Genomic DNA, 13,589 nt, shown 5'->3' on the forward strand with positions numbered 1-13,589 from the left:
ATTTTATCCAAATATTCTACATTTTTAGAAATGATTTCCTTTTTCTCTGTAATAATAAAACAGTACCTTGTACTTATTTCAAACTTATATATAATTAATCCTTATTGGAGGCAAAATAATCCTATTGGGTTTATTTATTATTTAAATGGTTTGCTAGTAGATTTAAGGTATTAAAAACAAAATTATTGAAAGATCCCTTATCCAGAAAAACCCAGGCCCCTAGCATTCTGAGTGACAAGCCCCATATCTGAGAAAGAAAGAAAGAAAGAAAGAAAGAAAGAAAAAGAAAGAAAGAAAGAAAGAAAGAAAGAAAGAAAGAAAGAAAGAAAGAAAGAAAGAAAGAAAGAAAGAAAGAAAGAAAGAAAGATGGTATTTTTTCCCAAATTTGTCCAAGGCTGGATCCACCAGGAGAACCTCTGGCAGGTCAGTCTAACTCTGTTTAGGTCCACTGAAATCCATGGAAGATACACTGGTGAATACTGTACTCAATCCCACCCTAAATAAACCATATTTACAGGCACCCTGAGGTAAGGTATCATTGGAATAGCCATTAAATAGTTATGATTTGCAGGACCAATTAAAAAAAAGCAGTTGCACTTAACATACCAAAAGCAATATTTTTGAGGCTGACCATTGCATCTGTTCAAAGCTGAACACATAAAAAATAAATGAATGTTACAGGGCTGATTAATAATATGTACAAATGCCTAGAGCAAGGCTGCAGAGACAATGAATAGTAACCGGGCCAGCAGAATATAATTGTGGGGTGATACAGCAACCATGTTGTATAAACACTGCATTATTTATATGTTTTGTTTTTTATTTGCTGTTTTAAGACATTTTGTCAATCCTTCGTGGCATTCTGGATTTAGCTTTATATTTTCCTGGCTGAGGCTGAGCTGGTTTATAGCTGAATTCTAATTATATTCCTGCATTTTCTGGGTCTGTACTGAGCATAGCTGAGCACTTGGAGGCAGTAGTGCTCTGTACACACTGTATAAGTAATGCAGTCAATCAGTAGTTCCCACACAAGTTTATACCTACACAGAAGAGTAGAACTGATAGCATCAGGGATGTTGTGTTCATGACCAATACACTGATAAAAACCAGTGTCAGACTGAGCTACCTGGGAACCTCAAGACAATCTGATACCTAGGGCCCCCCTTACTTGTATAACTTACTCCACTACAGAAGATAGCTGGAAGAATAACCTGGGAGCAAAGAATATGGTGGTATTAAGAAAAAAAAGCAGTCTTTCAAAATATAATTATGCATCATGAATTTTATTAATATAAATATAATCATTTATTTCTAGAAATGTTATACTCAGAAGTATAAACAAATCAACATCTTAATATATTTATTCAGTTTTCACATTGCTAAGGGCTTTGATACACATGTTGTTTTGTCTACCCATACCCTGCCCTCTCTCTCACAAGTCCTGCCCCTTTGTGTTGCCTTTGCATCTCTTGGGGCCCCTTACTGGAAATCCAGCTGTAAGCCCCAAGTATGCTAAAGAATGTCTAATTCCTGGCAACTTTTCAATTGGCCTTCATTTTTTCTTTTTGATAGTTTTTGAATTTTCTTTTGACTTGTTCCAGCTTTCACTGACCCCATCTAAAAACAAATGCTCTGTAAGGCCACACATTTATTGTTTTTGCTACTTTTTATCACTAATCATTTTAGTCGGGCCCTCTCCTATTCATATTCCAGTCTTTTATTCAAATCAGTGCATGGTTGCTAGGGGAGAGCTGCTGAATAAAAAGCTAAATAACACAAAAACCACAAATAATAAAAAATTTAAATCACGTGTATCACTCTCTGCATCATACTAAAAGTTAATGTAAATGTAATGTAAGCCCTTTAACAATCCGACGAATTCACATTTCCCCACTAGCTCACATACACCTAGGAATACCCAGGGCCGGATTTACATAGCAGGCACCCCTAGGTTGCTGCCGTTTGTCACCCCTGTCCCTCCCCTTCATTTGTGCATATGCTCAAATTTACATCATCAGCCTGGAAATTGAAAAACCGATTGTATCTCATAATCAGCCCCAGAGTTACCAAACCAATGCAGTTGGGGTTGGGCTTTATGCCACTCCATAAAATCCTTTATGGACTTTCATACCATACACAATTATACACAATTCTCATACACAGTATAACTGCTGAAATCAGCATAATGCTGGACAACGATCCTCCTGTGAAAGACCAACTCCCTTGCTCTCCTCTCAGCATGTATGTTCATGCAACCACAAAACAGGCTGTGCTATTATTATTATTATTACACATATTTATTAAAGCACAAACATATTCTGCAGCACTGCAAAATAGAAGGGTGTATACACCGAGCATATAGAATACATACAAATATACACCCGATACAAGAGGTTAAAAGGGCCCTGCTCAATAGAACTTACAATCTAAAAAGAGAAAGGGTGTTATTAGAAAGCATTCAGGAAATCTAGAAGAGGTTCAGCCAATATTTGGCCCTACTGACAGTTTTCTTGCTTAAGCATGCTCTCAACTGTCAATCAAGGGTAACACTTGCTTTATATTTCACATGGAGGGTCCGAAGTCACACCTCTGGCTCGTCCCATAAAGAAGAGGCCCTCTCAAGCTATAACCAAAGGATTATTATTTCCCTACTGCCACCAAGCCCATTCTGATGCCTTGCACACACACACATGCTAATGGTATTACATATGTACAGTAAATCTATTGATCTGGGATATTCCAGATCAATAGGAAGCAGAACAGGATTAGTCATATATAATACAATGGTTCAACAATCAGTGTTTTAAATTTCACGCTGAAAATAGTGAATACAAATATCAGAATATTAACAACTATGTGAAATTGAATATTAAAGGACCAGCCCCTATAAGCACATGGCAATAAGGAATTTATTTTTTTGCCAAAACTGGAGGCAGGCCCCTGCTCTAGATAGCGTAAAATCTATCAGCAAATAACATATTTTAATATTATTTTACTATAATAAAATGTTTCTATTTAATGCCCATTAACATATATTACCACTATATGTGTACAAATTAAGAAGCATGTTATGAAAGTGAGGGATATACAAGATTACAGTTATTACATTCTATGTAAAACATGCATAAATTATATGTTTTAATTAGTATTTAGGAAAACAAATATGTTCTCCGGCCCAGGGTGCCTTATTTCACAACATATTTGTATATGTATGTTTTTTTTATGACAGGGATTTTTCACAATGTTTTCCAATGAAAAAACCCTGATAAGCCATATTTATAAGCTCTAATTAAAAGAAAACCAATGGGAGGCCCATGGGGGTTAATACAGTTGGATGTATAAGGTTGTAGTAGAGTCAGGGACCCTGTAACGTGAGGTTACCACGTAGGGTGGGTAGGTTTATTTTTCCATTAACCAGTGGTCTTTCATTATGACTGAATTGTGAAATTGCCTGCTTAGCTTTACTGGATGAATGCACCGCCCTGTTTTCTTCAGCAAGAAATGTTCTATGCACTGAAGTTTTCACAAAGTATAGAACAGTAATATGCCCTGTTAAGTAGGCACCGAATCCACTATTTTGGATTCGGCCGAACCCCCGAATCCTTCAGGACAGATTCGGCCGAATACCGAACCGAATCAGAATCCTAATTTGCATATGCAAATTAGGGATGGGAAGGGGAAAACATTTTTTACTTCCTTGTTTTGTGACAAAAAGTAATGCGATTTCCCTCCCTGCCTCTAATTTGCATATGCAAATTAGGATTCAGTTCGGCCAGGCATGAGGATTCGGCCCGAATCCGAATCCTGCTGAAAAAGGCCGAATCCTGGCCAAATCCCAAACCGAATCCTGGATTCGGTGCATCCCTACTGTTAAGTATATTCTTTATTCAGCTCCCAAATGGAAAGTCTGTATCATCTGGAGAGTGTGAATGCCGCATTTCCATTTTCTTTTCTATATGTAAAATATATAACAAACACAGAACCAGTAAAACCAGTTCTCTTAATATACAACTACACAGGAATTCCTTCTACCTTCCTAAACCAGAGCAATCACGAGCCTGTAAACATACCTTATGTTAATATGCCTGCTGTCCAGTCTTTACATCACGAGTGGTTATAAATAATAAATATATAATATAAAATATAAATAATAATGTTGAAGGCCTGGAAAAAAAGAGATAGAGAAGCAGATAAGGAAGACATTAGAATTGCCCTTTCGTCAGCTTGTGACAGATCTGTGCCAATACACAGCTCAGATGCCATATTTAACCTTTGTATGTAGACCGAGGAGTATCTAGATAGTTGCAGATAGTGCCCCTGGCTGGATTCGAACCTAGGACCCTGATGCTGCAAGAAAGCCTTGCTAATCACTACACCACTCTGCTGCCCATTTGTTCACTGATCCCATTCTCCTAGCTGGTCTGTACCCAAATGGATGGAGCTGGATGACGAAAGAAGAAAAAAATAGATCAAGCCAATTTTTTATTATATTCAGCATTTGTCTCTGTTCCCGTAGGTACAGTCCTGCAGGGAATAATGGGTTCAAATAACACATGCGGTAGGATGGAATGTGCTGAAACAGACCATAAGACAACTGCTGTTTAAAGCCATTGTGGGTATATACCCGTACTCATATGAAAGACAAACTTTAAGCACATGGATTTTCTTGCTTCCTCCATTAAGCTTGTACGCCTAATCTCCACTTTCTCCCAACATCTTAACATCATGAGTCAGCTCAAAGACATTCAGTTTCGTTCATTTACTCCTGGGTAATTATGGGGCTACATGGCTTATAAAATAAGTGACGCTTGTGAAGACTGTGTTCAGAACACGGAAAGTTACCAGGAGTTGTTAACAAAATGTTTTAAAGGTGAATAAACTACAGAAAACTATATATTGTATTACAAGTGAATCCAGCCCACGTCCCATTATGTCAAAGGCTGATATTTATCTGGGTAATTGTCTACGGCTTAGTCCAAATGGAAGCTTACAAGCTGAAGCTGGACCTTCAAGGGATTTTTCTGGCCCCCAGTCTCCTCAAGGTGCTCGTAGACTTCTCTGTATGATTTAATTTTAATAAAAGTCGGACAATGAAAATACCCATTGAGAAATAATCGGCCTGCTACATGCTAAAAAATTAGACAGACTGGTTTAGGACTATTACTTTGTGCCTTTGTGTTCCCCTTTAAGTTAACTTTTAGTATGTTATAGGATTGCCAGTTCTAAACAACTTTTCAATTGGTCTTCATTGTTTTCTCTATATCATACTAAAAGTTAACAACCCCTTAAAGGAGAAGGAAAGTGTTGTTGCACTTAGGGGTGCCAAATGTTAGGCACCCCACGTGATTGTATTGACTTACCTGAAACTCTGGGCCGGTGCTCCTATCATCAGAAAACTGCACTGGCCTGGGGTTATACCAGTGAGCAACACGGAGCCATTCTCTTCCATCTTCCTCTTTCTTCTCGTGGCTGTGCATGCGCAGTAGAGCGAAAAGCTGAACTTCAACTAAAAAGGTTGGCTATTTCATTCTACTGCACATGCGTCTGCCCCGGGAAATTTGAAGAAAGAGGAAGACGGAAGAGGATCGCTTTGTGGTGCTCACTGGAATAACCCTGGGCCAGTACAGATTTCTGCTGATAGGAGCACCGGCCCAGGGTTTCAGGTAAATCAATACAATCACTTGGGGGTGCCTAACATTTGGCACCCCCAAGTGTAAAAAGACTTTCCCTCTCCTATAAAACAGATCACCCATGTTTAATCTAAGCTTATGAATTTATTATATAAATAATCAGGGATGTACGGGATGTACTGATTTTAATCCTAATTCAATGTCCTTTAAACTGCACAAGTGGGAGCTGGAGCACTGTGTCTAGTAGACAACCTGTAAACATAGAATGGCCCACATTTTGGGGACCAAAAACGAATGTACATATTACTTTTTCTTGGATCTCCTTAGCTATTTTTGTTACTTAGAATTTCAGGACCTGCCAAGATTTTTTTAACCCAACTGACACATCACTATTTGTTTGAAGATCTTTACATGACTCTACTTTTTTCTATTTTCTTTGCCACTGAAGTCAGTGTAACGCTAACACTAATCCTATTCTCCATAAACATACCTTGACACATATCTTAAATACCAAAGAACAGAAAAAAACACTGTGACATTTCTCTCATGAAAATGGCGAGGAAAATAAACAAGAGTTTTTCTAATTTTAAACCTTGTTCTAGCCGTTTTATTCTCTAGGTCCCATTGGAACATCACAGCTCCTACTCAGTACTGGCACAGGGTACAAGGGGTGATGGTACTAGGTTATTATAAAGCAAGTGGGGTTTAGACAGGGCCTGACATTTAAGATGCTTTTACCTACTTTATGAAGGAAGCTGTACAGCAGGTTAATAAAACAAGAGCTTATTTACCTTTATTTACTCTTAGAACTCAGAAGGCAAGCTGTCCCATTATCAGGACAGAGCTAGATGGATTAGGTTTTTACTGTTTTATATGAACAACAGAGAAACATTCCAGTATAAAGGGGTAGTTCACCTTCAAAGTAACTTTTAATATGATGTAGACATCGATATTTGCAATTGGTATTCATTTTTTGTTTTTATTGTTTTCAGTGTTTTAGCTTTTTGTTCAGCTGCTCTCCACTTGGTATTTTAGCAGCTGTCTGGTTGCTAGGGTCTTATTTAGCCTAGGACACCCAGGCATTGGTTGAAATCAGAAATCAGAGACAGGCTCAACATAGAAAGATGAGTAATAAAAAGTAACAATAACAATAAAATGATAGCCTCATAGAGCAATGGTTTTTGGCTCCAGGGGCCAGTGACCCCCATTAAAAAGCAGTTAAAATGCAGAAGAGGAAGGCAAATATTAAAAACAGTAAAAAATAAATAATGAAGGCCAAATTGCAAATTTGCTAGGAATTGGGCATTCTGGAACACATAACATAGTTAATTCAAAGTAGGGATGCACCGAATCCACTATTTTGGATTCGGCCGAACCCCCGAATACTTTGCGAAAGATTCGGCCTAAATACCGAACCAGATTCTAATTTGCATATGCAAATTAGGGGTGGTGAGGGGAAAACATTTTTTACTTCCTTGTTTTGTGACAAAGAGTCACGTGATTTCCCTCCCTGCCCCCAATTTGCATATGCAAATTAGGATTCGGTTCAGCCGGGCAGAAGGATTCGGCCGGATCTGAATCCTGCTGAAAAAGGCAGAATCCTGGATTCGGTGAGTCACTAATTTAAAGGTGAACCACCCCTTTAAGCCCTATGAGTCAAGAAGTCTAACTATCAGTGCTAAATCACTATTGCTTACAGAATAGTCAGGAACATTTGCTAGATCATTTGCTGTTCATTGTTGACACTTTTATATGTAGGGGTCCATAAATTCTCAAACCACAGGCCAGATATAAATATCATAAATATACAAGGTCCATCCACTATCCAGAAAGATCCGAATAATGGGAAGGCCATCTTCCATTTTAATCAAATCACTGACAATTTTAATAATTATTGCCTATTTCTCTGTAATAATAAAAGAGTACCTTGTACTTGATTCTAAATAAGATCCAAATAATCAATCCTAATAAGAGGCTAGAGTTGCTACCTGTCCGGTTTTAACCCTCCAGTTTTTGGAAGCGCTGTGTGGGTCAAAACTAATTTGGAAAACCAGGCAGGATTCCCTGAGATTGATGCAGCGATCCAAATTAAGGAAAGATAACTTATCAGGCAAACTCCAAGTCCTGAGCATTCTGGATAACAGGACCCATACCTGTGTATTAAAATGATGATGTTTTACAAACAAATGTATGGCAGTTTTTAGCAGATTAGGGGGCAAAAAAATTCCTTGGGGGGGCCACATTCAACCCCTAAGGGCTTTCATTTGGACAGCCCAAGAAGACAGGATCACTGGGTGCAACAAGATATCTTTTCCTCTTAGGATCAGACACGGATATGATGCCTCAGTGTGTCTATCAGTGCCACAGAAGTACACAGATTTTGTCACATTCTTTAGACACTTCTTTAATCAATGTCATTTAAGCATGTGGTGTGTCCAATATTCTTTTATTTACTCATGGATACCATTTACTGCCAAGATTTGCACAGTTAGTTGAGGTTAGGGTTGCCACCAAACAAGAGGATGGGATGATGGTGTTGGGGTCAAGCAGTGACATATGGGGGTGGGGTTAGGACATTTGGGGGTATATGTGCCTTGTGTGGGTAGGGTTGTACATTAGAGGTGGATACTGCCCAGATTTTTGTTTGGGTTTCATAAGACCGAACAGGCCTAAAAAAGATTAACTGTTCGGGTCCAACTCTAGTTGAGGTCCTCTCTAAGGAAGGGATATTCTTTATACCATGTCAAGTACATTTGCAAGCAAAGGGTGCTGGGTCTTTGTCTTCCATTTCAGATGATTAAATATATAAAAGAATTTGTCTGAAATGAGTTAAATCAGTGAAGCATGAGGTGTTAACATCAGCCTGTGCGTTTTGTGAGAATCAATGTGTGAATGTGAGAGGAAGAACAAGCAAAAATGTTGAAACACCAGATAAACATAGACATGGTTGCACAAGAGAGCTGAAAGCACTGCTTAGCTGGGAGACAGGCGGATACAGAGACAGAACAGATGAATGTATTTGATATATAAGATAAAAGTAAGGTTAAGAGGATATTTAGACAGGGAGGGGTCAACGAAATAGTTGACTGAGAAAGAAACAGGCTTAAAGGAAGGGGTTTTAAGATTCAGTTGAGTAAGAGAAAGTGAAGAGTGGAATACAGAACACAAGAAAATCCAGAGGAGTTAAAGAGAAGTCTGTGAGCCGCCCTAATGTTTACGGTAAATGTTTCCTCATCCATGTCTTACCGAAGATCCCCAAACCTTGCACCTCCCAAATGGAAGCTGTCAGCCCAAAGGACAACCAGAGAAAGGTAGGGTAATATGGTCAAGGAAAAAAAAGAAAACCATAATGGAGGGGGGGGTGAAGGATGACCAAGAAAATGAAACTGTAGCTGGCTTCCAGCAGGACAAAAACCCAGGCTGAATGGGCAGAGGGATATACTAGGCACAGACATTTCGTTTTTCCCGATGTTGCAATTCGAAGCTGTACCTGCCCAGAAACTCTTTAGGTTTCATTAAACGATGATTTGCTTTGATAACACCAGTCAAACCAGCTTTCTGTATCCAGCTGTTAGCAAATATTAACTTCAGCAGCAGAACAGGCTCCTCTTTCCTTTCATGTTTATCCTGTGCCTTATATTTTTAACTGCCTAATTGTTTCTAGATTTTCCTGTCTATTTTATTTCTTACTGTAACACATTCTGGTTATGGTGGTTTACGTTTGTTCTTGTCCCTCCGGTGTCTGTACGTTCCATAGCCCCTTTGTCTCCCACATACTAGCTTTGTTGTGTTTGCTCTCGATTTTCCCATTCACCCCACCCTTCCCATTTTGGCACTGAACTGCCTTTATATTACTACCACATCCTCCTGGCTCAGATTGCTAGACATGTCTTTCCGTCGTGTCTCCAGGGAACAACGGAAGATTATCCTACATAAGGGCTCCACAGGACTTGGCTTTAACATAGTGGGTGGGGAGGATGGAGAAGGCATCTTCGTGTCCTTTATCCTCGCTGGGGGACCGGCTGACCTGAGTGGGGAGCTACGCCGCGGGGATCGCATCCTTTCTGTAAGTACTAATGTATTTGTTAATAATCTTAACATTTTTTTTTGATAAATCTTTCCATGAACCCAATCTACAATAACAAGTCAAGAGAGGTCCCAGGGCAAGTCAAATGACCCAGCGTGACCCAAAAACACCCATTCATTTTAAATTATGTAATTTGTAACTGCCCTAAGGACAGTGTGAAGACGCACCCCTTCCCAGGCAAATGCCTCACCCCAGCATTCTCCACAATCTATCCCATCATCTGTGAATCCACACATTATCCATTAATAATGATATACCGTATGAACCTTCCCTGCCCAAGTCAAGAATTCACTTGGAATCTTGGATCTCATGGTTATACTACTTGCTTGAAACTCAATGCCATTGCCTTCAGTCTCTCCCTATGCCAAGTCTCCTTTCCAGAACCTTGGGATATGTGGGCAATAAACAGAATTACGAATCTATTTAACAATCCTGCTGTTTTGCAGTAATATTCTCCGAGTGGATAAAAGTGGTACTTGATTATTTTGTAGGTGAATGGGGTGAATTTACGTAGTGCGACTCATGAACAGGCTGCGGCGGCTCTGAAACGGGCAGGACAGACGGTGACAATCGTAGCACAATACCGACCTGAAGGTAAGATATATTTCTATATATTATATATATATATACAGTATATATAAACTGCATTATGAATTTTCTTTAGGGCTAGATCATCCTATCTGTGTCTCTGTATAACCGACTAGAAATAACATGCCATTTACAGACTTGGGCCCAGTTGTGCCTCTATATTACTTACATGTGTGAGCTTTTATATCTTGTGATTAGCTTTGTCATAATACAGGTAATACCGTTATCCGGTAACCCATTATCCAGAAAGCTCCAAATTACGGAAAGGTTGTCTCCCATAGACTCCATTTTATCCAAATAATCCAAATGTTTAAAAATTATTTCCTATATCTCTGTAATAATAAAACAGTCCCTTATTCTTGATCCCAACTAAGATATAATTAATCTTTATTAGGAGCAAAACCAGCCTATTGGGTTTGTTTAATGTTTACATGATTTTCTAGTTGACTAAAGGTATGAAATCCAAATTACAGAACAATCCATTATTGGGAAAACCCCAGGTCCTGGGCATTCTGGATAACAGGTCCCATACCTGTAATTCCAAATTCCACAATAGGATGTGTAACTATTAGAGAAAGCATCAGAGTCATTCAGCAGATACAGATTGTCCAGGGCTCAGGAATATAAGGGAGATCCATGGGAAATCTGGTATTTTTTCCAATAGATTTCAGGTCTGGTTTTTTACGCTTATTTATTATTAAATTTTCCCGAAAATTTGCTTTGCGGGAAAAAAAAAGATTTTCAAAATGTTTTCATCTGATTTTCACGTTTTTTCGAAATTTTTCGCCTGAAAACTCAGATTTTTGCCAGAAAACTTTGGGGTATTGCATGAAACCCAGCGCACATCAGAAAATCATTGGGACTTCTCCCATTGACTTATAAGCAAGCTCGACAGGTCTGAAATGCCGGATTTTCTCATTTGGACTTCTCCATCCTTGGGGTTTAATAAATTTCGAAAAATTCGTGATTTTTAAAAGTCCGATTTTATTAAAAAAATCACAAATTTCTCGTGATTTTTGCATTCAGAGTTTAGTAAATAACACCCTAAAAGTTAACTGAAAGGTGACCAACCCCTTTAACCAGAGCCTATTAGTCTATTTATACCACTTGGGAGCATCACCTTGCACAAACTAATTCTGAAAAACAACCTTGTATTTTCTTACAAATATTTTATAAGGACATGAGTATTAATCTCGACATTATTAGCTTCTACATAAAACGGACTTCACTAAGGGGCAAATTCATCAAGGGTCAAATTTCGAGGGGTTAAATGCCTCGAAATTCGACTGGGGAATAGAATCGAATAGAATCGAATAGACAATTCGGGCGAATTTACGCGCTGGCGAATATTCGCCAGGCGAATAGGCGCTCGATCGAATATTCGCTCGAAGGATTTTCATTCGATCGAATGCCTTTTTATTCGACTTTCCCATAGGCTTTTAAAGCAATTCGGTAGGTTTTAGGAGGCGAAGTAGGCAGTCGAAGTATTTTTAAAAGAGACAGTACTTCGACTATCGAATGGGCGAACAGGCGCAGCGTTTTTGCGCTCGATCCAGTACTTCGACTATCGAATGGCGAATAGTCGCAGCGTTTTTGCGCTCGATCTATTCGAATCATTCTACTCAGGCGAATTTACGCCAATTCGATAGTTGAGGAGCACAAAAAAACTACACGAAATTCGAAGTTTTTTTACTTCGAATCCTTCACTCAAAGTTAGTGAATCGACCCCTTAGTCAAGGTCATAGAACTTTTGGGATTTTAATGCAGTTATTCACTTTCTCAGCTAATGATGATTTAATGACTTACAATATATAATTATAAATGCCTAAATATAACTACTGGCAGTTGTTTTTTATCAGCTTAATTAGAGTGATAAGCCTACATGCTAAATGAATGGATGTTGTTCAACATGGCCAATGACTAAGATGACCAAACAGCAAAAGAGTGAACTATGAAGGCCAATCAAAGATCACAACATTAAAGGGGTGGTTCCCCTTCAGGTTAACTTTTAGTATGTTAGAGAATGGCTTATTCTTAGCAGCTTTTCAATTGGTCTTGTTTGTTTTTTTTATAGTTTTTGAATTATTGGCTTTTCTCTTTTGATTCTTTCCAGCTTTCAAACGCGGGGGGGTTACTGACCTCAGCAGCCAAACCACTGCCTGGTTGCTAGGTTAAATTGACACCAGCAACCAGATAGCAGCTGAAATTCTCAACTGGAGAACTGCTGTACAAACAGCAAAATATTTTGAAAAACCAAAAATAATAAAAAATAAAGACCAATTGAATTGTTTTAGAATCACATTCTCTACATTATACTAAAGGTTCATTTAAAGGTGAACACCCCCTTTAATTAATTAGGCTTCATTCTATCATATACAGTAGAACCCTCATTTTACATTGTTGTTTTGTGGTCCCACCTATATATTATGCATAATACATTTCCCTGATTTTACAATTTCCTGGATTTTACACCATTTATTTCTGGTCCCCTGAAAAATGTCAAATGGGGGTTCTAGTTTATATACAAAAGTGCACAGTTGATACAAATTTATATCTTTCTCAGACGAGATTATGCAAATAGATTCGGTTTGTTATTCGCCCCGAATTCCTCGGGGCAAATATGGTATTCAGCTGAATCCAAAAATGATGGGTTTGGTGCATTCCTAAAATTACATTTGAGACACTCCTTCTTTTGCCACTGGGGCAGACACGCAGCAGCCTACATCCCATCCTATGAATGTGTAAAAATGTAAGGAACGACATAGCCACCCCTTAAATAGATGCGTTCTCATAGAGAAGGTCATTTTTCTGTGAGCTTTGGCAATGTTACAAAGTTTTTAATTCAAGTGTCTTGGGTATTGTCACGGAAAGCCTAGATGAACATTTGCATAAAAAAAATCACCAGTATCTGTGTTATAACTCTTCATATAAAAATGCAGGTACAACTGTAATGCCAGAGGAATGTGTTGAATTCTCACATAGTTTGCTGCACTTATTTTAAATATTGTAATTGAATCATAAGCACCTACAAAGCCATTAAGAACTCCAATAAAGGAACTGCTTATCGCGTGCATAATTACCCACACCATGGGCATGCTAAGGATGTAGAGTGTGTGAATGAAAAAGCTGGGGAGATGTTAGGATATATGGTGCCTGCAGGGCCGCCATCAGGGGGGGAAAAGGGGGAGAGTTGTAGGGGGCCCGAGGGTAAGGGGGGCCCGACCACGCCATACTTACTTGATTAGCCAGCCCCCCATCTTTCTGAGAGCTGCTGACTTCTGGAA

General features: G+C 38.7%; 1 protein-coding gene across 5 annotated transcripts in view; it reads left to right on the forward strand.

Moving 5' to 3' along the window:
• The window catches only part of LOC108698334 (disks large homolog 3), a 113,775-nt gene that overhangs the window by 76,989 nt on the left and 23,197 nt on the right, over positions 1-13,589 (forward strand). For all 5 annotated transcript variants that reach the window (XM_041572690.1, XM_041572689.1, XM_041572691.1 and 2 more), the window contains 2 exons: positions 9,540-9,696; positions 10,209-10,311. In XM_041572690.1, coding sequence (XP_041428624.1) covers positions 9,540-9,696; positions 10,209-10,311 — 260 coding nt within the window. The remainder of the gene's footprint in view (positions 1-9,539; positions 9,697-10,208; positions 10,312-13,589) is intronic.

The sequence above is a fragment of the Xenopus laevis genome, chromosome 8L, assembly GCF_017654675.1.
Source record: "Xenopus laevis strain J_2021 chromosome 8L, Xenopus_laevis_v10.1, whole genome shotgun sequence".
NCBI lineage: Eukaryota > Metazoa > Chordata > Amphibia > Anura > Pipidae > Xenopus > Xenopus laevis.